This window comes from Alosa pseudoharengus, unplaced genomic scaffold (assembly GCF_046254945.1).
Source record: "Alosa pseudoharengus isolate Yale_2024_CS ecotype anadromous, Long Island Sound unplaced genomic scaffold, YU_APseudo_1.1 YU_APseudo_1.1_scf_8, whole genome shotgun sequence".
NCBI lineage: Eukaryota > Metazoa > Chordata > Actinopteri > Clupeiformes > Clupeidae > Alosa > Alosa pseudoharengus.
In genome coordinates this window covers 25,749,404-25,775,914 of record NW_027468870.1, presented here as the reverse complement: position 1 = coordinate 25,775,914, position 26,511 = coordinate 25,749,404, and the positions used below count along the sequence as shown (strand labels likewise).

Genomic DNA, 26,511 nt, shown 5'->3' with positions numbered 1-26,511 from the left:
GAGGCATTAGCCCAGAACTTTCTAGTGGTCACAGTTGTGCTGAGATGGAAGTAAGTTAAACGCCCAGGTTTAAAAGGGGCCATGAGAAATGAGCGTTATAAGTGAAGCGAAATGTTTTGTTATAAGACCCCATCTGGAGGATTAGACTAATGGGGTTGAGCATCTTTTTGTTTTTGTGTGTGTGTGCTTGTGTAATTTATCTGGAGGACTTCCCCCACCAATTTCCAAGGAACTATACATATGATCTCACTCGTATGATATGCTTTCTTTCTTGGATGTGAAAAGCTTTTGCCTGTGTGTGCCAGCGTTTGTGTGTCCCTGTGTGTATGTGTGTGTGTGTGTGTGTGTGTTTGTGTGCGTGTATGTAAATAAGTCTATAAAGGAGAATTTATGGGAGCATTTGTTGTCATTACTTTATTATTATTTTTAATACTTACATTACTGTGGTGGGAACTGTGGAATTGTTTTGACTTTTCACATTTTAAATTGATTGATTGACATGCTTTTCCCAGATTTCTTAGTCATTCTGGAGGAAGCAGCAAACAGAGGTCACCTTCTCAAGCCGTCCGGAGGTATGACAAAAGTGCACACGCACTCACACACACACACACACACACACATACACATCATTACTTGATATAACATGCATCCATACACATCATTACTTGATATAACATGCATCATAGTAGATTAGCAGTATGAGGACAATCATGTGGTTCCTCTTTAAACTACGAGAGTGCTATTCAGTTGACCCCTTCCATTATGACAACAGTAGGAAGGGAAGCTGTAGCACAACTGGCTACATGGCCTGTAACACAATCGGGCCCAAGTTCCCACGGGGACCCGAGTTTGAGTATGACCTGAGTCATTTCTTGATCCCGCCCCGTCTCTCTCTCCCACTCACTTCCTGTCGCTCTCATGACTGTCCTATGTAAAAAAAGCCTTCCCTCCACTGACTCAAACTGGAGCTGTTGCCCTAACAGAGTATCTTTGTCTGTTCCTCAGTGCGTCATTGGATGAGGGAAGCAGCTCTGCCTCACCTTTGAGTGGACAGGTACAGTCATCACACACACACAAACACACACACACTGTTACGCGGTCATCAAACAAACAGTTGAACAATACAAATTTCACTCTATTGCTATGTGTGCGTACTTTCGTGAGAGTGCTGTTACTCTACTGGTGTGTGCATAGGCTATGGTCGAGGCCACCGAAGGTTACCAATTTACCTCCAATCCGGACCGGCGTATTTACAGACTGGCTGATCATTGTCTCTTAGACCCCATGCGTGAACAGCACAGTCGGTTGATTTCGGTTCAAAAGGATGGTTTTAACAAAAAGGGTCCACAAACGAAAGGCACCCCTGCAGTTAACTGACCCTTAAGATTACCTAACACACACACACGCACACACACTGTTGCACGGGCCAGATTTTGAGACTTCCAGGTAAAATCGCGGGTCGCGGGTGGGTCAAATTTGATAGATAGGCTAGCAACGTTCTGGGTTAACATATTCATGTGCGTGTGCGGTAGGCTAAAGTGAAATTACCCCCTTCTGTTCCTCTCTCCTTCTCCGTCTCTGTCTCACATGCACACCAGAGTTGATTGGGTAAATACCCCATTGGAGGGGACAAAGCATATCCATATAATAAAAAATAAATAAACAGTTGTTTGAACTAATTATCCAGACGATAGCTTTAATTAGCATATATTTGATAAAACACCTATGTACCCGAATAGATAACATTTAGATCCATAACCACGATTATCTGGCAACGTCTCTGCTGCTGTTGCGTGAGTTATTTCCACGCATGTGGCCACACTCCATAGACGTTAACACTGGCCTGTAGGCCAATTGTGTTTAGTTTATAGTCTGTAGATATTGTGCTGCCAAAATCCTCCCGGTCAAGTTTACAGCAGAGAGCTGAGGTAAGAAATGTTAACGCATGTGTTTGAGTGCGCACGCGCCTGTGTGTGTGTGTGTGTGTGTGTGTGTGTATGAGAGAGGAAGGGAGGGAGAAAGAGAGAGAGAGGATGGTGGCTACTTTGTTTTGAAGTCCAGACTTTTCCCGTTTCCAGTTTAACATAGCCATAACATTTTAGACAAGGCTACATTGACTGCACTGCATTTATTTATTTATAGCCTACATGTAGGCCTATGTCTTGTGAAGTAATGTAGGCTAACATTCATTTTGGCTACATGATATGCAACCACGTATCGTTAAAATTAGGAATTTGCGGGTCGCGTCGGGTTTGGGTTGATGTTAAACATACTGTATACTGTCGGGTTGGGCGGGGCGGATTGGATCTCCAAAATGGAGAGATGCAGAGGAACTGGGAATGAGCGTATGCGCGTGTATTTCCACCGAACTGAACGTATGTTATCAATTGTTCTGCTTGTAATGAGATTTACTAATTTAGTTATTGCTCTGATATAATCCTTTTTAGTGTGATGTAATAGGCCATCCAGTGCCTTACAAGTGTAACTCACTTCAAAGTGCATATTCTATATGGGTGTCAGCTACAGTAACTCCAAGCAGACAGACTATTCGTTGTAATGGTATTGATCATAGGATTATTCACTTCCTCTCTTAACTTCAAGAATATTCAGAAATACCTCCTTGTAATGTGTATCATCCTTGTCTACCAACATAATAACCAGTCATACATATTAACAATAATAGGTTTCCTCCAAAAATTACTCGTTGCCATTGAAGTTGAGTGTAATTATCCTCTTTGGATTGGATTTTGTTTTTTGTTTGTCAGTTCCATCTCTCCAGCCCCTCTCATATATGTTTTTTTCTTCTTGGTCCCTCACTTCCATTCACATTCTCTCTCCTTCTCTGTCTGTTTCTCTACCTCACCTCTCTCTTTCTCTCTCTCTCTCTCTCTCTCTCTCTCCCCCTCTCTCTTTTACTCTTGGACTTTCCTGCCATGGGAAAGGATGCTGATCTCACCGATGAGGACACAGCATTTTCTGAGGTCATCCATCTGTTTTTTTTATCTCATTTTCATACCATCACATTGCCTCTATCCATTCCACTCTTCCATACTGTTATTGTATGGCCTGCTAGTTGAATATGAGCCCGTATCTGTATGTAGATAACAATCTCCCTTAAGCAAGAATAACCCCATCCCTTTTCCCCACACAGCCATCCACTTCCTGTTCATTTGACGGTAGCCTGAAGTCTGAGAACAGCAGCTCGGAGCCCAAGTGGCCCGAGGTGCCACCAGTGCTGAATCAGAATGAGGATCGGCGCAGGAACAAGTACCTGAGGAAGGACTACCTGAAGGTGTGCCAAATGCATCTGTTAGCAAAACAGGTTTTACAGTAGTGTGAACACCAAAACAATAGCACAGAAGTTGAAGTTGATGTTCAGATAGCTCTGCACAGGTCAAGCAAGACCAGAGTTGTGGTGGTGACATCATTTACCCAGTTGTCTAAGTTGTCACATTTTCATTTTGAATGTATAACTTCTAATGACTCCATCATTCACTGAATCCTTTAATTAATATTTTATTCATTGTCTATCTAACACTGGCATGCATATCAATTTATTCAATTTCTTGTTAGTAAGTTAGTATACATATTCTGAGATCAGTTACTCAAAAATTCAACTCCAGCAGCTTTTCTCAGCACCTCTATTAATGACATTGTAATTGCAGAGGATGCTATATCTATCTATATGCATATGCTTGATAATCTTTTCTTTTTCCCCTTTGACAGTACAAGTGCCAGAGTGCCCGAAGAAATTCCAGTGGCCATGATGATTGTGAGGTCAGTAGCTCTGTTTTGAAAGAGAAGATCACAAGACAAGATAACAATCACATTTTTAACTGTGTGTGTGTGTGTGTGTGTGTGTGTGTGTGTGTGTGTGTGTGTGTGTGTGTGTGTAAGTGTGTAAGAATGTGTGTCTGTGTGTGTGTGTGAGCGCAAGGACTAAATGTGTGCTTATGGGTGTATGTGTTGCTTGTAGTGATTGTGGTGGTCTTATTCTTCCAGGACGGAGTACGGGCATCTGATTTTACCACTGCACTCACTGTGTTTGGCCTGAAGCCCAGATCAGGTGTGTGTTTTTATTTTTTACTTTGCACTTTGGCCTCTCTCGCACACACACACACACCTACATTCACATGTGCAGATGCACACGATGATTCAGAAAGCACTGCTTTATGAAATAAATTAAGGAAATGATCAAACGAAAAACACAGACAATCTAACATCAGAATATTCGCCTACAATACAGGGAGTCCCTAAGGCAAACATTCTATAAACTCTAGTAATCTAATAAATCTGATTACAGGACAAATAATTCAATGGAAGAATCAATTGGTTTCAATATATTTTGGGATAACTTGAAAACATTACAAACAAAAAATCTGAGGATTTATCCATCCAAAATGGAGATGTATGGATTACTAATGTCAAATCCCTGTATGAGGAGACTTCAAAATAAATAAAATGATTTTCCTGAAATATGACATGAAAGACTAAATTCATTGTTTTCCAAAGGAAATTTGCAATACCCTCTTAAATTACAGAGAAACACACCATAAAATGGATGCAGGGCTGAACTGGGCCAGTATCCTCTCATTTTAAATATTAAAAATATTATAAACATTTTGGAAACATGTCAGAACAAGTGACCCCAATTCATTAAATCTTAAAGCTAGATCTGAAAAGACATAGAGAAGAGTCCCCCCAGCCCACTTACACTAAAAGCTTGTAATCTCACCACTACTAATCTGACTAATCAATTCAGAATCAAACAGAAAAATCCAATAAAATAAAATTACATACACCAAGATTTTCCTATGGAGCTGTTTGGAAGAGACACCTCTACCCCAAGGTGCCATATTGCCAAAGCATTTGAAAAACAGTAATATTAATGGTACTAATAGTAAAATAGTAATAATATAATTAAATGAATATACGAAATGAATGTGAAAAAAAATATACCGTTTAAGGTATACAAAAACTGAAATAAATGATAAAGAATTACATAAATGCTGTAAAGCTAAAGTCTGTTTTGCAGAAGTTGAGCCATGAGCTGACTTTTTGATGACTTGGTGATCTCACACCTCTGTTTCATTAGTCTTTTTCCATTCTAATCACAATGGTCTGTGTCCAGATGGTAAGTGTCCCCCACAGCTCAGTGGTGGCCTGCATATTCATGAGCTGAGCTGTGAGTGACCGAGGCGGCCAGAATTGTTTTTGTTTTTCAATGTCGTAAAGCCACAAAAAAGGAGTCGACACAAAATGTTTTATAAGAAGGGAGAGATGTGGTGGGTGACTGTGTGTGTGTTTGTGTGTGTGTGCGAATGAATGAAGTCTCTGTCCCTCTCCTGCACCCCTGCACCTGTGGTGCAGCTCTAGGCAGTCCCTAATCTTTCCCACATAAGCACTTCTCTGGAATCTGACCTGGAGACAATGGCAGTGGGCCAAGATACGCAGTTCCATGGAAAAGAGGGCTCGCTGGTTCCCGTGAACTGTTACTTTCATATTATTAAACCTCTGCCACAGGTCAAAGAGGAGTGTTGTGGAAGTATGGCACAGCCATCCGGCTTAGGCCGAAATCACTGATATGAACTTCTCTGAAACCAAGTTGCTGAAATGATCAAAATGGTATCAAGATGTTTTTCTAGGAGTGTATTAAATCATATTGCAGCTGGTTTATTGCTCATTGGCTTTCCCTGGGACTGAAACTCTTATTGGCCTTGTCAGCCTAGTGGTGCTATTACCCCATGTTTCGTGTGTACAAGTCCATCAGTGTCCCCTTAAATATCAGGGAATCAAAGGAAAAAAATGGGTAAACCTTTATGGTCCATAATAATTATCTTTTACTGTGCATGTCGACAGTATTACTTCAGAGGATAAGGACAAAGAAAGAAGCGATGACTGTAATGCCCGTAAATTGGATGGTACCTCTGGCTCAGGAAGCAGCAACACTGTTTTTGATTACTGCATATAATATGATAACAGCTGTATGACTGGAGAGTGTTTTACAATGGTCTTGAAAGCAAATCTTCTAAGCAAGTACATATAATTATAAGTACAGTGTTTCCCATACGTTGACTAATCTGTGGCGGGGTGCCACAAGATCAACACTGGCAGCCACACAATAGTACATTTAACAAAACATTAACAGTTGTTGAAGGATTGTTGTTGGCACATAGAAGCATTGTATAGAAGACAACAGGCTGAATTGCTATTAAATCCGCTTAGCATCGTGACCATGCTGCGTAAATGTGTTAAAAACTGCTGCATTCATTATGTAATCAAGCCGTATCTGTAAGCTAACGTTAGAATACTGTTTGGATGTCAAGCTTAGCATGCTTAGTTACAGCTGCTTGTCAATTTCAACTAGGTTACTCATGCAGGGATCTATTCATTTTATTGACTCTGACACCGAATGTTTGCAAAATCCCGTTGTAAATGGAAAAGTGTTTTCCAAGACTCAGAAGTGCTTGTCCCAAAACTGTGAGGGTTCCTCCCTCACAAACGTCTTAAAGTGACAGGCACTCAATTAGACCTATACATTACCAAGACATTACGCCCCCCCCCCCCCACATTGCCCAAGTCAGCTACCACCACAAATTGAATCTAATTCTGTGGGAAACACTACTAAATTATGTGTGTTTTTGTCATGTTATAAAGTGTATGTGGGCCTGCATCCTTGCAGGCGCTTACACCCTGTTCCTTAGTGTGTGTGTTACCGCTCCGTTACCTCTCCATCATGCCATGTAGTTCCCGTGAGACCATCGAGTAACCTTGATTTCTGTCCATTTGCAGCTTTCTCCCGAGGAAGCCGGCAGGAGTACAACACCATCGACCCCAGCTTCACAATGCGGAGGAAGATGGAGCACCTGAGAGAAGAGATGGAACAGATACGCCTCCTTCGACAGGTCAGACAGTACAAAAATACTTTACACTCTGTGTCATGTAGATTGATTAAGATATGGTATTGTTACAAACTCTAACTCGTAGTGACGCTCACAACTTAAGCCTAGGGTGGTAGTTGCCCAAACCATGGTCCTGAACCCAAATGTCTGCATTAGCCATATCAGCCAATAGAAGAAGGAGGAGGTGTGTGAAATGATGGAATTAAATGAAATAGAGTTTCAAACCAACCTTTCAATTTTCGTGTAAAACCAGCTAACTTTAATAAGCCTTGCTTTTATGCCTTTACCACCTGTAGCATCAGCAGACAATAGGTTCAATATATCCCAAGGTCTCTTAGGTATTGGCAAGGGTTGTAGAAGGCCAAATGGGGGACTGTTGGATGTCTTATTCCGGGTGCAGACAGGGCAGGCCGAGACAAAGCTGTGGACATCCTCCCTCATGGCGGGCCATCAGAACCTCTGACTGATGAAGGCTGCCATACATCTATCGCCAGGGTGAGAGAGTCTTGAGAGTCAAGACAAGAGAGTCTTGAGAGTGTCCCCATAGGAGAACCTGGTTGCGGACAGACCTGCTGGTCTGCTAGGAAAATATATCGATATCCCACTGGGCTGGTGCAACCAAACACCTCTTAGGGACTATAGTGCAGAGGCGATTGCTCTACGACTACAGGGGAAGCTCAACCTCCTCTAAAATATCACGGAAAATCGCATAAAATAACACTATTACATTAGCTTCTAGCCTACTATTCCAACTAGAACATGCTGAAAACATGTTCATCTTCATGGCTAGTTTGTTCAGCAATAAGGTTTTGCCGGTCATTTATCGTGATTTCGCACCCGTAATACATGCTGTGATGACACGATCCATCAAAAAAACATGCAAAAAACCCATAGACGCTCGGCTTCACTGGACTTTCAATGGCACTACAGAGTGGGCTTATCTCAGTGCAGAAAAGCTACACGTTTATTGGACAAGCGATCTGACAGGAAGTGGTTCAAGTTCAAGGGATGCGTTAACGTTAGTGTTGGCAGGTGAAGTCGAGAGGCAAGGCAACCCAGGTAAAAAAGTAGTATACTTTAGTGTGTTAGAAATATGATTAAAGTACATGAAGTATAAAGCAAGTATGCTTACACTTTTTGTACTTTATGTAAAGTATGTTTAATGTGTACTTTTAGAAAGTATACTTCAAAGTAGATGTTATTAAGTTCAACTTCAGTGTACTAAAATTAAACATACTTATTGTGCAATATTCAAAGTGTTTTTGTAATGTACTTTTCAAAAGTGTACTTTGTTGTTAGTGTATTTTAAATGGTAAATAAGTTTATTTAGTTTAAGTGTATTAAATTGCTAATACTTAGAGTATGCTTACACTTTTTGTACTTTATGTAAAGTAGGTTTAATGTGTACTTTTAGAAAGTATACTTCAAAGTAGATGTTATTAATTTCAACTTCAGTGTACTAAAATGAAATATACTTATTGTGCAATATTCAAAGTGTTTTTGTAATGTACTTTTCAAAACTGTACTTTGTTGTTAGTGTATTTTAAATGGTAAAGAAGTTTATTTAGTTTAAGTGTAGGCTATTAAATTGCTAATACTTAGAGTTGTAATATAGTGTACTTATGGAAAGTATATTTTTTTTGGTAGGCCTAATACATTGTTTGTATAGTTTCACAGTCATCTCACCTTTAATAAAATACTAATGTGTGTAGCCTTTAGGCCTGATATGTCAGCCGCATGGATGGCAATGTGCAATAACCTAGCCTAGACACACTGATCTATCAGTTTTGGTCATCAAATAATATTTTTCTTTTGTTGATTTTGTGTCTTAGTAAGGTAGTAGCCGATACGTTTGTGATGTAGAGGTTGTGAAAGGATGAATGTGTCATTTTGTTAAATTTATAGGCAACACAGTTAAATGTATCAGTTGACCAATAACATGGCTGTTTGAAATGGAGTGGGCGGATCTGTGCACCTTTCGAGCAAAACGTGGTGTGAGCAAACATTAACGTTATTTTATACAGTCTATGCTTGTAACTTTATTTGCAAGACAGATGGACTGTAGAGACCAGAAAATGCATACGTTTACGGTCCGTATAAGGTTACAGGTTTGTCCAAATTAAAGATACCATAAATTCTAGTCATGCCAGAGACGTTGGTCCTACAGAGCCAGAAGGACTCGTCATATGAAACAAGGGCTGAAGCCAGTTGGAGCTAAAGTGCCAAGTTATTCGTTATCAGGTGAGTCCCAAAGCATATTGTTAAATTATTCTGATGTATCTTACTCTTTATGACCTTCGGTAGTCTTTGGAGAAGTTAAATTGATGGCTTAGCAATCTTTCAAGAGTTTGTTTTTATCCTTGCTAGTACAAGCTAGCAATGCCAGATCACGTTAGCTAATTTAGCTAACGTTAACGTCATAAACGTCGACCCAGATCCCTATCAAGAAGAAAACTACATTCGACTAGCCTGCTTTGTGTTTGTGGGATTATTGACAAGCGTTGGCTAGCACTAACGTTAACGTTAGACAAACTATGATGGAAGAAAGTGTGTTCTTTATTAGCAGCTAAGCAACGTTTGCCTAAAGTTCACCAATGTTCTTTAGTATTATGTGTGGTGTAACGTTAGGCTAACGTTACCTCACAGAAAGGAGGATAGTGCTAGGCTAGTCACACTTCACATTCATTAGCCATGCTAATGACATTGTAGTTGTTTTTTTATTTAATCGTGGAGACATATTTTAAAATGAGTCTACAGGACAAATTACATGCATTTTATGAAGTAGAACGTTTCCACCATTGATATTAGAGGGGAAATTAAACCTGGTGTTCTACTAAGTTAGTGCTATGAAGCTTAGGCTACATGATTGATATTATGCCTTGGTTTATGCGATAGATTTAGATTTTTTAAATTATTCGTGTTTGACAGAGCATTCAAGTTCATTTCATGGTAGTGTTTGTAATTTACCTAGTTTTAATCTGTAGCCTAACTATGTTTTTACAGGTGTTCCTGGACAGTTTTGAAACCGAGATGTCTGAACGCCTCAAATAATCAGCAGTAAAGGTAAATATTCTTCATCCAGGACCTTGCCCCATTACTCTTAAAGCATAACCCAAGCCAAAATGCAACCTAGGGTCTTTTTGTGAATGTACCTGAGTCAAACTTTCGTTTGAAAGCATAAATAAGTCAGAAGCGCCACCATTAAGCTTGACTGTATTGTCGTTTCTGGGTCACATGCCATTTTTAATGGGAGTCGTAGGGGCAGAACTATTTTAATACATGATTATTTTGATTCATGCATCAAAATAGTAGGCTAGTGCCCCTACGACTCCCATTTAAAATGCCATTTGACCCGAAAACGATAATACGGTTGTATTGGAAACAAAGGAATCTAAGGTAATCAAATGCAGAAAACAGGGTGGTTGCACTCATATCGGTGCCAAGGTGCACACCGCTTTAAGGAAAGACTACCTGGCCAGGTCTACCCATACCAGGATGGCAAACAGATGGTGTCAATACCAATTTCACCCATAAAAAGTAAATGTCAAATAGGTACAGATAATCTGTATTAATCTCATCATTGCCAATGGATTTCTGTGTAAAATCTTGTTTATCTTGTAAAATGTTGTCCATCTTCTTTCTGTTCACAGACAACAGAGACAAATTCTCTAATACCAAGGTCAATGCATTTGACTGCTGTCCAGCCCCGGGTTGCCACCGAAAACTTTATGCATCTTGGACTGGAAGATGGTGTGCTAGAAAGGAAGCTAGCTACCACAGCTTTTGCCACCACATCTAAGTGTTGGGAGGGAAGTTCACTCACTGCACAACTCTACCAGCTGTACCTTTCCTCCTCAGCCATGATCCGTAACCACCATGGTTTTCTTTCTGGGCCAGAAGACTTTGCAAACAAATAAGCAATAAATGATCATGCATTACAAATTTAGCCATGTTAGACTGTTAAGTTGTTGGCTTGTAGGCTGGGTGTCCAGTAAACAATTTCAAGCTTAGAGGGCAAATTCTCTCACCTAGGAGGGTAAACAACTTTTGTTTTTCATGAAATCAGCATTTTGAATTGATCTACCAATGAGGCTGTAGAGTATCGCGACACAATAGTGGCAAAAAGCATTTGCGCGATAAAACATGCATTCGGGTGTATTATATTATATATTATTTCATACACGTATATATTAAATGCGTGCGCGCAAATTCTCTCTGCACGTGTGCACTCAGAGGAAACTGCTCCCCAAGCATGGAAGAAAATGCTGCGAGCGAGGAGGAATCTGACCAGCGCTCCAAACAGTCACTCGAAAAATCTATGCATGTGAAATAATACAATACGCCCAAATGCATGTTTTATCGCGTTACCACATCCAACTTGAAAAGATATGCTCAAGAGATCCATAACTTTCAGAAAAATGTTTTACTTTTGTTATGGATGAATATTATGTTTTGCTTTCATTCATGTCAATAAAATGTTTTCTCCTAATCAAAGTGTAATTTGTCATGTAACAGAATAGGTAGGAGAGTACTAATAGTACATTTTTAAATCACACTAATATTATACTTAAATTGCATGCCTTTATAATGCTTAAAGTATCTTAAGACTATACTTTTATTAACATAACTGCAAACTTCCAAGGCACTTATTGTAGTCAGGAAGTACATTTGAAGTTAATTTTAAATATTACAGAAGCATGCCAAATGAATAGAAATGAGGATGATAAGAGTGTATTCAAAATACACTACTACACTATTATTAGTTATACTGTAATGCCTTTTAAGTACATTTCCAATACACTTGGAATGTTACAAAATTGTACTGCGACTGTGTTCCGAATGCTCATAAAATCTGTTTTTGTATAATGTACTTAAGAACACAAAGTTGTTCCATTTTAGCACACTAATTACACTCAAAGTGTAGTCAAGTTGGTATTAAGTTGAACTTAATACATAATTCAATACACTTAATTACACTTGGATTTGACGAAGTACAAACGGTACTTAGTACACTTTCAAAAAGTACACTTTTAATAGTTTTTTTTTTTACCTGGGAAGTTGCAGCTCAAATTCTCATTTGGGAGCAATACAGTCGGTTTCTATTTGTCTTTGTAAATAGCATACTGTAAATAAAACTGTAATGTGGAGTTACAGAGTTTGTGACTTGCTTTTGTTTCAGTTGTGTATTTAGGCTAAGTTAGGTAGCGCGCTATATAACGGTGTAGGCTACATTATGCCATGTCTGCAATGCCAACTCTATAGCCTACTGTTTTGCCTATTAATTTAATAATTGACCATTTTTGTCAGAGCTTCCCCTGTTCCAAAGAGCAGCAATCGCCACTGCTATAGTGGTGACTTCTGTAGACTCCTCAGATGCCAGGAACTGCTGGGAAATGGGTGACTGGATCAGGCTGAGTAAGGATGGGAGCAGTAGTGAAGCGCCTCTTAAGTTCTAAGAACGCCTTCTCAGCAGCTGGACTCCAAGAGAACCTCAGCTTGGAGGAAATCAGGGCAGTGAGGGGTGCAGCCAGGGTACAGAAGTTACGCACGAAACGGCGATAGAAATTGGCAAACCCCACAAAACGTGATGTGGGTTGGGACCAATCCTCTACCGCCTTGACCTTCTGGTAATCTATCTGAATTCCTCCTGCTGTGATGACATATCCCAAGAATAATGTCAAACATCCAAAAATCTGGTTCTCCAAGAGGCGCTGAAGCACTCGTCATACATGATGGATGTTTTCCAAGAGAGATGTAGACAATATCAGGATGAGGGAGGTGGCCCTTGTCTTGCTAAATACGGTCTTAAGATCTTAAGAATCCAGATATTTCGGAGGAACAGCAGACAAGTCAGGGAAATCATCTGGGGGTGAAAGAACAGAGTCTGGTGCAGACTGAGCTCCAGATTGTGGACTGTGTTGTGCCAGCTGGGGGGGTGTCCTAGAATGACAGATGCCTGAGGTGAGTCAATCAGATGGAACACAATATTCTCCCGCTGATTACCAGAGATGAGAAGACGCACCAGAGCTATAGTGTGGTTTATCTGGGCAAGCCTGACTCAAATTAGGGCATTGGCTTCCAGGGTGTTAGTAACCGCATTGAGGGGATGCATAGCTTGGCAACAAGACCTACATTGATAAAATTCCCTTCTGCCCCCGGTGAGTACTGAAACAGTTTGACCCTCTGAGAACAAAAATGCTGAAAACAGTGTGCGAGAGGTAGGGAAGCGAGAGAGAGGAGTAATTAAACCTTCATGGCATAGGCCACTATAGAGCATCACAGTCCCGCCCACAGGAGTTTCCGGAAGTAAGAATTCAATGCAATTTCTCCATTGACAATTCGGGTATAAGCCATACAAACTTAACTGCACATGGTAGACTCAAAACCAGCTACGGCTGTACTAAGCGATTGTGTATGCTCATATAGACGCCAAAAGTTCACGGGGCACTAACCTCGTTTTGAGATAAATGTCTTTTATTCGCGATGTCTTGGATAAGTACTTCATTACCCACAATCCTGAACAATCCCACAATCCCACAGTGATGCCTCTGATTGGTGGAAAGGCTGTTCAGTCATAGTTTGAAACTTGAATCAGCGAAAATTATTGACAAAGATGGCGAAAATCTTAATGTGAATAAAAACTTTCTAGACGAACATTGGTACTTGTATCAACAAGGATTGTGGTTTATATATAACACGAACTTAGTCAGGGCCAATACACCATAAAATAGAACACTGTAAATGCTAGTTTGAACACTTAACTTTTCAGGTAGCCGATAGGCTAGCTAATCATTAGCCTTTCAGACATTAGAATGTCATTATAATGCTGCTAACATTAGCCTACATGCTGCAACACAGGTATGAAATATATTATGTTTTAGTGACCTTGTTGTTTCTATGAACATGAATTGTTGTTTATATGAAACATCAACTTAGACGAGGCATAAAAAGCCCTGTATATCCCCATTAAGAACTTAAACCTTTAAACTAGCTAGCTAGCTGATAGCAAAGCTGGATGCTACCACCTGGTATACACTGCAGTAAAATGGTTAGCAAACCGTCCATGCCCCCGGCCCGTAAATATTTCAGTTTCAAGGACGAAATCAAGAGTGTCCAAAGGGGTGAAAACCACTTTAAATCGGGTCACATTATTGACTGTTGTGTGTCGAGGGTCAGCTTGTGGCTTATGTATGGGCCAGCATGAGGAACAAGACCTATCAAACCTACGAAGTTGTGTGGTGAGTTTTGCAGGGAGGTTGGTAATGCTAGTTAACATTAGCTAGGCTACTGTAGCCTTCATACTGTACGAGCCATATCAATCATTAACCTAGAAATACTTCTTCGTACATTTAATGAACATTTTGTGTAATAATTCAAGTTAATAAACTGAATATGGTGGTCCAAGAGCAGACTATGCACCGGTCCATGCATCAGGATGGCAGTCAGATACGAAGCACTGCACAATGTTGCTAACGTTAACCGCTTTCACACACGATATAAAATACACGATGGTAAATATAACATTCAATACCAAAACACTATTATTTACACGATTATTCCTGAAATAACTGCTATTAACTATATAAAAATCATTGTTTGGAGGAGAGGGTTCACTGCTGTCGCCGGTTGGAAATGAATAATTTCGCGCTGGTTCGTGCTGCTTATATATTTTTCAGTGAGGCCCGGTGGTTTATGGGATGAGTAGTTCCTTCGCTCGGAAATGAAAATATGTACACAGTCTTGTACCTTTGAATTTTTTTGGACTTTCTCTTCATTTTTTAACTCGAAATGATATGTTGTGTGCTTATGAGTTACTCTGTAGCTGGATATCCTAAGACATGCTCTAAAACTCTTTAAATACGGATTTTTCCAGAACGTCAATGGGAAAAATGAATGGGAAAGCTACTTCCGGAAACTAAGCTCTCTCGGAGGAGGGGCGGGACTGTGATGCTCTATACCCCCTGTGAGCTAAACTATTAACATTATTTAATGTCATTACATTGTTTTGGTGGTGGTCTAATTGAGTGCCCGCCCCTTTAAGGATGCAAGAGAGTAATTTGATTTCTGAGGAAGGCTTGCTTGAGTTTGGAAAAATAGTTGTGTATAATGCATAAGGATATGTGGATGCAATTCATTAGTCTATGTTTTTTGCCATTAGTTAAAATAAAAAAATGAAAATGGAATAGAAAGGATACTCTATGGCTAAGTAATTTACAAAAATGTATGGAGACCATGTAGAATGCTACAATTCCAAAACCGCACTCCACAGCGTAGCAACCTCACCCCAGAACATGTAGATATTAGGCAGGGCTATGTTCATTTTTCTGAATAAGAACATATAGACTGACTAACCAACCTGTAACTTTAGGAAGTCGCTGGTTCAGGCAGTTGTTTAATGGTCATGTTTTTTTTTTGTGTGTGTGTATGTGTGTCCAGCCCATTTTTTCAAAGTAGCCTACATGTCTTGTTGCATAGCCAACCGCCAATAAATAAATTGTCGTGACTATCCAATACAGTTTAAAAAGTTGAATGCAACATGGCATTAGGCCAGGTTTAATATTTTTCCCGACTTTAATTTTCCTTCATTTCAAAGTTTTCCTTCATTTCAATTAAGACAATTCCTGTAAATTTGCAACCCTACCTGACAGTGAGAATCTGTAAAGCCTTAACGTGTGACTCCTTGGTCTCAAACTATGTCGTGTAAGGACCTTGAATTGGAGGGAATTTGGCCTGAATTTGGTGTTGATAGTAATAAAGTGTAGGGAGATGTAGGGTATGGTGAATGCAGAAAACAAAAAACATCTGGGTGGTAGACGACCGAAGAATGACCACAAATATAAATGTTCTCCAATGAATTCCAGACTGTTTATGAACTGTGAAGGCATGCCCTTTAAATCTGACCATGATATTTTTACTAATTCACCACTTGGAATGTGTTTATCTAATTAGCTTATTACCTTACGTTTCTCAAGTGTGTAGTACATTACATTCTGTCACAACCAAAGTAAATCGAGATAATTATGGGTGTGTGTTTTTTGCTCAAGACATCTGCAGTACATTTTCTGCAGTTCCAAATAAAGCCCTTGTGCATTTTAGTTGTCCTTCAACCCTTAGAACTCGGGCACGGGGACTCACCCTTGGAAAATGACTAACTTTAACAGACTTAGGCTTAATCCCAATTCTCTGTTTTACTCCTTCTCCTTCATTTTAGCCCTAGCCCTTGTCCCTCGAAACCGAGTGGCAAGACATAGGGGTGAAAATATTCCCCTTGGGAATGAGACACCACTAGCCTACCATAAAGGAGAGCCGGGATGATTGAAACAATTGAATTAAGCGTAATATACAGAGATTGTACACACTGAAAGCGAATATTTTGTCACTAGCAGCCTACATCTTTCTTCTGTCAAATAGGCTACCATTGTAATTTCAGCTCTGAATAAAACCCAGGAATTATTTCAACAAAAGTGGAATGTGCTATGTTTGTTCCTACCTCCTGGTCGGGATGAATAAAACAGAGATGGGGGGCAAAATAAACATACAGATTCCTATGTAAATGTCCCACAATTCTTCAATATTTGACAACATATCCTAAATGGTAGTTACTTGACATCAGATGCTACCTACAGTAGATGCGAGGAGTCGGCAGCAGTAGGTTATGCATATCAGATGAGTGATAAAAAAGTTTTGCTGCTACTGGATTTGCAGACATGGTATGCTGCCAATTCACGGGGTATCAGACATGGAAACATGTAAAATGCGTGACTTTCGTGCAAATCGGCCATAATTATGTGGTGTTAACGTTTGCAAACAAGTGATTTATGAAAACTTCCTTATGAAGAACAGGACCTTCAATATATGGTCACAAGATTGGGGCAGTCGTGGCCTACTGGTTAGCGCTTCGGACTTGTAACCGGAGGGTTGCCGGTTTGAACCCCGACCAGTAGGCACGGCTGAAGTGCCATTGAGCAAGGCACCTAACCCCTCACTGCTCCCCGAGCGCCGCTGTTGTTGCAGGCAGCTCACTGCGCCGGGATTAGTGTGTGCTTCACCTCACTGTGTGTTCACTGTGTGCTGAGTAGGGGTGTAACGGTTCATGTATTCGTATTGAACCGAAACGGCCGGGCGTCACGGTTCGGTGCATGAATTTACACGGAGAATACACGGTATAAAAATACATAAAACTCGTGTGCGCATTAATTAATGTCATGCGCAATTACTGTTAGCAGCTAAGTAGCGAGAGTTCTTTAGCGACACCTAACGGCTAATCTGTAGCCTCGCCTTAGCTCTGAAGCTCTGATTGGCGCCTATGTTTCTTTTGTCAGGTCGTAGGTCGAGTCCGTCAGTCATTAGCAGCACTAAGGTTAGACCCACAAGAGGATCCGCTTGTCTCTTTAAAGTTAGAGGATCCGCTGGTCTCTTTAATATCGCAAGTTTGAGAACTTCAGTTAGAAGGAACGTTAGTACAGGCGAAAGAGTGCTGGATAAGATGAAACTGTGTGTCGGCGTTGTTCAGCAGTTGTTGGGTATGTGAGTGGAAAAAATGCTACACATATTCGAAGCCATCACCCAGATGATGTAGGCTACCAATCACTGAAACGAGGGGAAAAAACTTCCCCTGCGCATCAGCAGCCTTTGGATACACATACAAATAGGGCCAAAAACTATGGCTTAAATTAAATGATTTCGTAATGACAGAAAGCTATGTAAATCGCGTGGTAATTACCTTTATGTTGGGGTAACTTGTAACTTCTCACATGAGGAGCTGGTAGTGTTAAGTGCATAGACAGTAAAATAAAGTGACAACGCTAACCAGGCTAATAAACAAACCATGCTATGGTGAGTTAACGTCAAAGGGCAGTCACGTGACTTCTAGTTGTAGTCTGTTTATGAAATGAAAGGAGCAATTTCGTTTTTTAAAAAAAGGCAAAATAGTGTGATATTTTTACAGTTAGTAGGCTAGATTATTACTTTACACACAATAAAAAAAAATATTGAGGCAAATTGTAGACCCTTCCATATACAAACACAGATATTGAAGGTCTTGCTTAAGTGGATTTTAAAAAATAAGTATGTAATTTGCACTTTCAGAAATAAGAGATGCTGTAGGCCTATTTTCAGTTTTTAGCTGATTGTCTTATTTTGTTTACAAGTTACAGATGGAGTCTGGGTACTTATTGTACTGTTTAGCCTACATCTTACACACTTCAGGCTGTTGCAGATAGCTCAGGGAAGAGACTGTATGACACTAGGTGGTACAGCCTGAGACATGTACAAAAAAAAATGCTTTCTGCATTTTTGTTTTGCTTTTCCCTCCATTGTACCGAACTCGTACTGAACCGTGATGTCCGAACCGAGGTATGAACCGAACCGTGACTTCTGTGTACCGTTACACCCCTAGTGCTGAGTGTGTTTCACTAATTCACGCATTGGGATAAATGCAGAGACCAAATTTCCCTTACAGGATCAAAAGAGTATATATACTTATACTTAACATAAAACAAGTATTGTTTTAATTTTAGAAACCTTATCAATGACAAAATTTTACATTAATTAGCCTCTCGGTGTGCTTGTTTTTTCAGTGTGAGCGGTCTATGTTGGGTATTTCTCTTACCCTCGGTTTCAAGTAAGCTTGCGAAAATTCTCACTTTTAAGGGGTATCTACCCCTTCCCCTTAGCCCTACCCCTTGATCCAAAAGAGAATTTGGATACCCCTTCCTCTCACGTGAACACACAAAACTAAGGGGAAGGGGTAAGACAGAGAATGGGCCTTACACTCATTGTCCGGAGGTGCCGCTGGTGTCTATCGAAAGGGGAGGGTTCCGGGATCACGCTAAGCTATGTGGTTTTTGGATCCATGAAGTAGAACCAACATTATTGTCATTTTAAAAACATGTACATTTTTACCACGACTGGAATCAAAGATGTTGCGAAAATATAATAGAAAAACATTGTTTTATCATTATTTCTTTGACCATCAAACCAACCAGGAAGTAAACTGATATTAGTAAAGGACATTTGTATGGAAGTCATTTCCTGTCCAGGGATGGGTAGATTAACTAGATCAGCAACAGCGCCATCTTTCCATAGACTGTAATCCCCCCATTGACTTTGAGTTGTAGTAAAGTTTCAATGGTATTTATTTCAGAATAAGTGTGTGTATGATGTCAATTAGTAAAAAAGTTTAATCTATGTATTTGTGTTTTTGCCAAATATTTATTTAAAAATAAATAAATACATATGTTGATGTTTTTTGCTTATGTTTGTGTAAATGGTTGGTTAAAATGAAATGACAATATTTTAATCATATTGCTTAGGTTGTGTTCAAAAAAAGATATAAGATAGTCAGTATGCCTATTGCACATTCCTGAGACCTTTATAGAGTCATTAAAGGTACACTATGCAGGTTTAGGTATTTTTGGCGACTGTAGATCTCCCTCTAGAGTCACGATGTATTTACTCTGCTATTGTACTCTGCTATTGTAAATAGCAAACTTCTTGCGACTTATCCCCCCTGTACACAATGCAAATGCTTTTGTTGTGGAGGTGAAGGATGAACAAGAGGAAAAAACTCCAAATGACAAGGCAATGTTTCACGATTCTTGCGAGATTTGGCTGGCCACCGCTCTTGGAAGTTGCATGATTGGTTTTCTCGGTAGGGACTCACTACTTCTATGCTGTATGCTAGGTGAATGATTCACCTATTACAAGTTCGTTTACCATCCAATTGGCCTCATAAAGGTGAAAATCTTGAATAGTGTACTTTTAAAGCATAGTAATGCAAAACACTGCAAAAATGATGTGAGTTTTAAGGGTTAACAGCTGCTTACTCTGCTAGTACAGTATGTGGTATCCATAAACATGCAACTACTCAAAATCCCCTACAAAGTGAAGGCTTTCTGTTTCACAGTAGCAGTGCATCAAGCATGGCTCTCTCTCTCTCACTCTCTTCAGAATCTGGAGTCCAGGCTGAAGGTCCTGTTGCCAGATGACGTTGGGGCAGCGTTGATGGACGGTGTGGTGCTATGCCATCTAGCAAACCATATCAAGCCTCGCTCTGTGGCCAGTATCCACGTGCCCTCTCCTGCAGTGGTAAGCCCGCGCATCCCTGTGCTAACACACATACCAGTAGTCTACCAACCACAATCATGAGCACAGTTTGTCACCCTTCCCATACTGCACGAGGGAGATAGATTTACAGTTCTGCCACGAATAGGGATTTGTTGGATTGTCTGGATTTACAGTTTTTTTCAATCGCTAACAAGGGCTTACCCATACTTCAGATACTTTTTCTAAACACAGACTCACACCTACAAAACACATTTGGCCAAATGGATATTTTTCTTCTCAAAAACATTTTTTGTTGAATACATACTAACACATCTTTTTCTGCACACACTAACTTTACCAAAACACTGGAAATCTGACTCAAAATGAAATTATTCAGTCAAAGAATAACACTTGTTTTCACTTCACAAGGTACATGCAGTCAATCAAAGTACACAAGGTTTAAAAATACTGGCTATTGTTGACATTACAAAAACTGCATATACTTTTATGTTTCAGTTTTACAGGTATTTGCATGCAAAACATGCAATCCACCATTTCTACACTAAATTTCTTGGTTGGGAACTGTATGTCCACATGTAATGTTCACATTCAAAAGCATTCCAGTAAAAAGCAAATCACTTTTTTCCTCTAACTGTTTATTACATGAGGTACAGTAGAAATACTGTTTACAGTATGATAGAACAGAAAAAGGTTTACAGTATTGCTTACAGTGAACAAAATATCCATGAAACACACAAGAGCATTCTGAACAAAAAAACAACAGCAAAAAGCCCAGATAAAAAGGGGTGGGACTAAAAAAAAGCACATAAAATTACTGTATCTAATCTCTGCGATCTTCAGGGTTAGGCCACATGTTTTCATCAACATCCCATCTAATATTACAGTATGCAAGTCGATGCTAAAACCGCTTGGCAGCAGAAGCAGAGGTTTTTAAACTCGATCTAAGGTTTGGAATATTGTTTTTGCTACTATGGGGTGTTGTGTGTTAACATTCGTAAATACTGCAAAAACAATCCATAATTTAGTTGGGAGGTATAGCTTGTTTGTTAAGAAAATGTAAGCATTGTGGAAATGTGTTCACTGACTGCATATTGTGTGAAAACGACATGAAATGTGTGAATGGTATGGCCACAAAAGACCGATGCTGTGCTAATTGTGTTTAGAGTTTTGAAAATGTGAAAACTAGTTAGACAAACGCTTGTTAGCAACTGAAAAAAACTGTAATAGGCACTGAGATGGAGCCTATTGTTGCTGCACCAGTCTACAGCCCAGTTTTCTTGGGGATTAGTAAAACTATATATTTTTGGAAACCTAACCTTGGATCTGGAAAATGGTGTACTTTTACACTAAAAACACCATAAGCTAATTTTGGAGTTTATTGCCTTAAAATTAAAATGAAAGTACATCTGAATGAAAACGTATTTCTCCCAGTCAGTCCTTCTCCAAAAGTGTGTTTTTCATCACTATATGAGTTATGAAGTTTCTTGAATAAACTAGATGTACCACATACTGGTACAAAATATGGCCGCTGCTCAGTTCTGCACATTCTTAAGCAAAAATAAGTCACGCTTGCCAATTTGTCTCCATGTCATACTCCATCCCCTACTCTTGCAAGTCATGTACATGTAAGTGTGTGTGTGTGTGTGTTTGCTTCTGTGTGCATGTGTGCTCGCTCATAAGTGTGTGTGTGTGCGTGTGTGTGTGTGGGGGGGGGGGGGGTACATTTCAACATCCACATTTTAATTCCCCCCTACAGGCAACCCTTCACTCAACACCACACCACCAACTGAGATGAGTCTAGATGGCTGTGGTTAGTAGTAGGCCTACGGCTGTTAACGAGAAGTTTTATTTAGCCTAGTGTATAGCCTTTTATTTAGCATGTAGGCCTATTTTTTTCCCTTATAAAAAGTGAGGGGGACGATTGCCGTCTCTTCAAAACTCATAGCCTCCGTATCCCCGTGCCACCGGCGTGCCTGGTTTTTATAATCCCCCCAAAAATTGAACGAAATTACACAAGGAAACTGACTACTTGTGGAGCACCATTATTGACTGATTGAACTGTGAAAAATTAAGACACATTCATATCTTTTTTGACGTATCCCTTTGTCTTTCATCAGCCAAAACTCAGCATGGCCAAATGTCGTCGGAATGTGGAAAACTTCCTGGATGCCTGCAAGAAACTTGGTGTGCCACAGGTATGCCTCAATCCACTTGCCCCTCAACCAGACTGTATTTTCTTACGTTCTCAACGTATACAAGCATGTTGTGCTCTCAGATTTAATTTGGGCATTGCTCCAGTTCCCAGACGCCAGTGCTGCACATTTGGGAAAAAAAAAACACTTGAAAATTGGCAAACTGGCTGATGATCTCATCTTTTACCATCAATGCCTTTTTAAGGATATATAATGCCGCATACAAGATGTACAGTGAGGTGAAACTGAAGTACGCTAATTAGAGAGTTTCTAAAACCATGGGTGTGTTTCCTCAGGATAAGCTGTGTCTGCCTCACCACATCCTGGAGGAGAGAGGCCTGGTGAAGGTGGGAGTGACCATTCAGGCTCTACTGGAGCTGCCAGTCTCCAAGCCCCCCCAGCTGTCTACAATGTAGCCCCCAGTGGCAGCCCCTCACCCACACACATACACGCACACACCACCACCACCACCACCGTCACCAGTGTGCTTCTCTCCAGACTCTGTTGTACTCCATCACCATTTGAGGTGGCTAACACAGCACACGCTACGATAACAAGGGGTGAGAGGTCTGCAGAAACCATCCACCCAGCCGCCACTGGTAGACACACTGACTATCTGCACTAGACCTCAGTGACCCACCGGTGACCTCTCCACCGTCTTACATACACCACACCTCCTGCTAGCCTGCCAAGTGCCGGGTCGCACCCCAGGAGTCCCTCTGGAGGAGAGACCCGTGATCTACTCTGCCCTCCGCTGTGGGCTGGTCAGCCCCTCGGACTGAGGCAAAGGCCCCCTCTGCAATCCAAACTGTCCCTCGTCCCCCCCGCCCTCCCAAAGCTGGTTGAATTTGGAGCGAGTGCCTGCCTGCACCCTCCTGCATGACGTCAGCTGGACTCCACCAAGCACGTCTCTCGCCTCTACCCACTGTACGTGGGAGCGTGTGTTGGTGAGAGTGTATGTGTGTGTGTGTGTGTGTGTGCATGTGTGTGTCTGTGTGTGTGTGTAACTGTGTAAGAAAGACAGACAGGTGAACATGTGGGGGGATTTGGGAGTGTTTGTAGCCATGATTGTAATAGTTCAGGCTTTTATTTCAGAGGATGACAAGAAAACAGAGAAACAAACAAAATAAACATCATAAAGACACATAATGACAGACATGGCATAGGACAGAGAAGGGTCACCATGTCCACAACAGCAAAATAGTTTCACCATGGCAATCTGTCTTCCGATGAATATTTATGTGACAATAGAGATCTTTGCTGTGCAAAGCAAAGATTTTAGAACACTATGCTCTAAGATCTTTGCCGTGCACAGTGCTGGGTAGATGTGGAATTGAAGCAAGGTTGGTCTGAATCCTGAGAGACCAATTCTGTACAGTCAAAGGTTCTCCCAACGGGAACTGCATGCAAGCATACTACTGTACCTATAGTTATACAGACACTCAAAACTCATTTTTTAAATCAACATTTTTAATCCCTAGTTTTTAAAGTGTTTTATTTGCCAGGAACATGTCTCCTATTTTATATTTCTCATATCAGAATAGGCCTACAACTGCCATGTTACCGCCCCCAGTTGCCATGGATACCGTAGCTGAAACGCCCCCCGTGGGGGAAAATGTTCGATTTATCTAGCGATTTCGCCCATTGACTCTCATTGTGTGCTGTTAGCATGTTTTCTCCCAACGTGGGGGCAGTAACCTTTCTGCCAACTGTATCTATAGTGGCGGTGAAATAGTCCATCCATGTTGTGCAGTGCACACACACACACACACACACATAAATTCACATGCATATAAACACCCTCTTCACACACACACGAGGTGCACAAGAGCCACATTATGCTGGCGTGCTGTGTTGATATTGGCTGTGTTTAGACCTTAAGAACCAGAGGGCATAACTGGGAATGATTGCCAGTGTGAGATAGTTTTGTCTCATGATTGAACAAGTGGTGCAGTGTGTACAGGACAGTGAGTGTGTGAACACACCAATACTGAGATTATGGTGTTCATGCTTTATTTTTATTTTCCTTTCCTGTGGTGTGCTCCAAGCAATGTGTCTCTTGTCATATTTACCTGATCATTTCCAAAAGGTTTGATTGGGATCAGTTTTTTTTTATTTTGTATTTATTTGTCAGTGGTTTTGTACAGTATGTATCTACTGTACATGACAGGTGCCTTGGGCAGCACTCAAGCAAACACCACAAAAATGTGTGGACCGCCAAAACGCTTAAGGATCTTTTTTTCTCCCAGGATACGAAATTATGTGGGAATTATGTACATCAAATGTTTTATTTTACTGGTTGTCATTCTTTACTGCAGTTGATGTGGTTTTGTTTTCTTTGTTTCTTTGAAGTTGTTTTTGTATTTTTGATGAACCTCCACTCTTATGGTCTTTTTAGCTTTATCCTTGTCAGTTTGAAAGTTACAAGTACAAGTGGAACACGAATCCTGGTTACAGTATTCCTCAAAGCCCTCCCAGGGTGCATTTTTTTTCAGATTTCCCCTGCCTTTGAGCTGTGTCGGTTTGTTTGCGCGCTTGGTGGCCTGCTTTGTTGCATGGGCCACCCAGTCTTCAGACATAGACCTGAGAGAGAGAGAAAGAGTGTGTGTATGTGCTATGTGCATGTATGAGTCTACTTAGCCTTCAGATGTAATTTCTTTCTAAGCGGGTCATATAGCTCAGTGGTTTTGACCATGTCCTGACCTCAAGGTTTAGTTATTCTTGGTCATTCAGCAGGATATGAATCAGCGAGAGAAAAAGGAGTCAGTGCTGAATCAACACATTCCTTTTGATGTCTCATATTTTACTTAATTTAATACTAGTACAGTATTTTGTTTATCCAGTGCTGTGCACATGGTATTGGGCATCTACAGTATGAGACAGGTAGATAAAAATAATCTTTTATTACAAAAATAGCCCAATCAATGACATTTTTGCCCCTGGAAAAAAGCTCCAGAACTAGTATAACATGAGACTGTCTAGAACAGCTGTAGCTGTAGCCCTCTGTGTGTAGGTGTGTGTACTGTATGTGTGTGTGTGAGAGAGTGTATGTGCGGGTGTGTGTCCAGTTTGTGTTCTTCATATGCATTACCTCTAGGTTCTCCATGACAGCTGTTGTCATAACCACCACAGGCATCTTTTCCAGTGTGCCATAATGTTATTGTGAGAACAACCACAAGTAGTGTGTTCCATCCACTGCCTTCGCTCATTCCTCTGGACAACCGTGGCCATTTCATTTACTCCCACACACTGTACATGATTTCTTAGTCTTAGCCTTTTTGTTTGCACTGTCAAGCTGCCTTCACTGACACTGGAAAGACTTTAAAAATGTTTCCCGTCTGCTCAGGCCCACTGTGAAGTAGTTCTAGAGCAGATCTGGTCTCTGGTGCTGGCACTGTTCTGCATGCCTGGAGCCAGATCAGTCGCTACCAGAACCAACAGGTGAGTGAGACTTCTCTTCACAAAGGAAAGTAATTAGACCTGCCACCTCAGTCATGTATTCCCTTTCACTAGAGTTTTTTTTTTCATGTAAATATATTTATTCCATTTTGTTTCATATTTGGAAGAGATGCCGTTTGCCTACACTATATGGCTGAGTGCATTCAAATGTGTTGTGTATATAACTGTTTTTTTATGAAACGGATTGATTGCATGTCTGGACTCCATCAAACCCTTCTATGTGTACATATTCTCTGTATAAAATACTAGGAGGTTCTTTACAAAAGTTTCAAGTTGAAAGAAAAAAAATGAGAATAAAATGGTCTTTTCCACATCTCTAGAAGACCTTTGTCATTATTGTGTTTAGTTTTGTATATCACACTGTAGCAGCTAATAATGTAATAACAGTCACTGACATAATCATTTTAATATAATAAAGCAAATAATGTAATAACTTGCCTATACTGTAATTATTGGCTGGTTAATACATTATTCGCTGGGTTAAAAAAAACTTTGAAAATCTAATAACTGCAGCCAATTACTGGTATGTAATAACATACTGATATCACTTTGTTTAAAGTTCATTTACTGGATATAAATCACCATGTCACCACAGCACTGCACTTAGCTTTCAAATAGATGCGTAAAAACATGACAATACAATTGCGGTCATATAAGTTGTCAATTTTTTTTTTTTTTTGTCTGATTTTTCTTGGTCAACGATTCACGGTACACTAAAACACTGGGGCTCATGAAACTTGATGGGCATGTAGCCCCACTATATGTATATGGAAAATAAGCGCTTGGTACCCGAGGGACACCAAATGCAGTTTTGGTGTGGTTGAAAAAATATAAGCGCCTTTCACTTTAGATGAGGTTTTTCTTGGTCAGTGGCGTAATGTGTAAGATAG

General features: G+C 40.3%; 1 protein-coding gene and 1 long non-coding RNA gene across 5 annotated transcripts in view; both read left to right on the top strand.

Annotated features, from left to right (window-relative positions):
- Positions 1-25,934, top strand: part of lrch2 (leucine-rich repeats and calponin homology (CH) domain containing 2) — a 74,143-nt gene extending 48,209 nt beyond the window's left edge. For 3 of the 4 annotated variants that reach the window (XM_076274777.1, XM_076274779.1, XM_076274776.1), the window contains 10 exons: positions 513-572; positions 1,006-1,054; positions 2,943-2,981; positions 3,152-3,292; positions 3,727-3,777; positions 4,003-4,066; positions 6,793-6,905; positions 19,854-19,991; positions 22,088-22,165; positions 22,459-25,934. In XM_076274777.1, the coding sequence (XP_076130892.1) occupies positions 513-572; positions 1,006-1,054; positions 2,943-2,981; positions 3,152-3,292; positions 3,727-3,777; positions 4,003-4,066; positions 6,793-6,905; positions 19,854-19,991; positions 22,088-22,165; positions 22,459-22,578 (853 nt within the window). In that variant the 3' untranslated portion in view covers positions 22,579-25,934. The remainder of the gene's footprint in view (positions 1-512; positions 573-1,005; positions 1,055-2,942; positions 2,982-3,151; positions 3,293-3,726; positions 3,778-4,002; positions 4,067-6,792; positions 6,906-19,853; positions 19,992-22,087; positions 22,166-22,458) is intronic. The other variant, XM_076274778.1, reaches the window with a different exon arrangement.
- Positions 9,270-12,049, top strand: LOC143112519 (uncharacterized). The gene is made up of 2 exons (XR_012984777.1): positions 9,270-9,965; positions 10,553-12,049. It is a non-coding gene; the product is annotated as an uncharacterized LOC143112519 (long non-coding RNA).
- Positions 25,935-26,511: the final 577 nt, after the last annotated feature.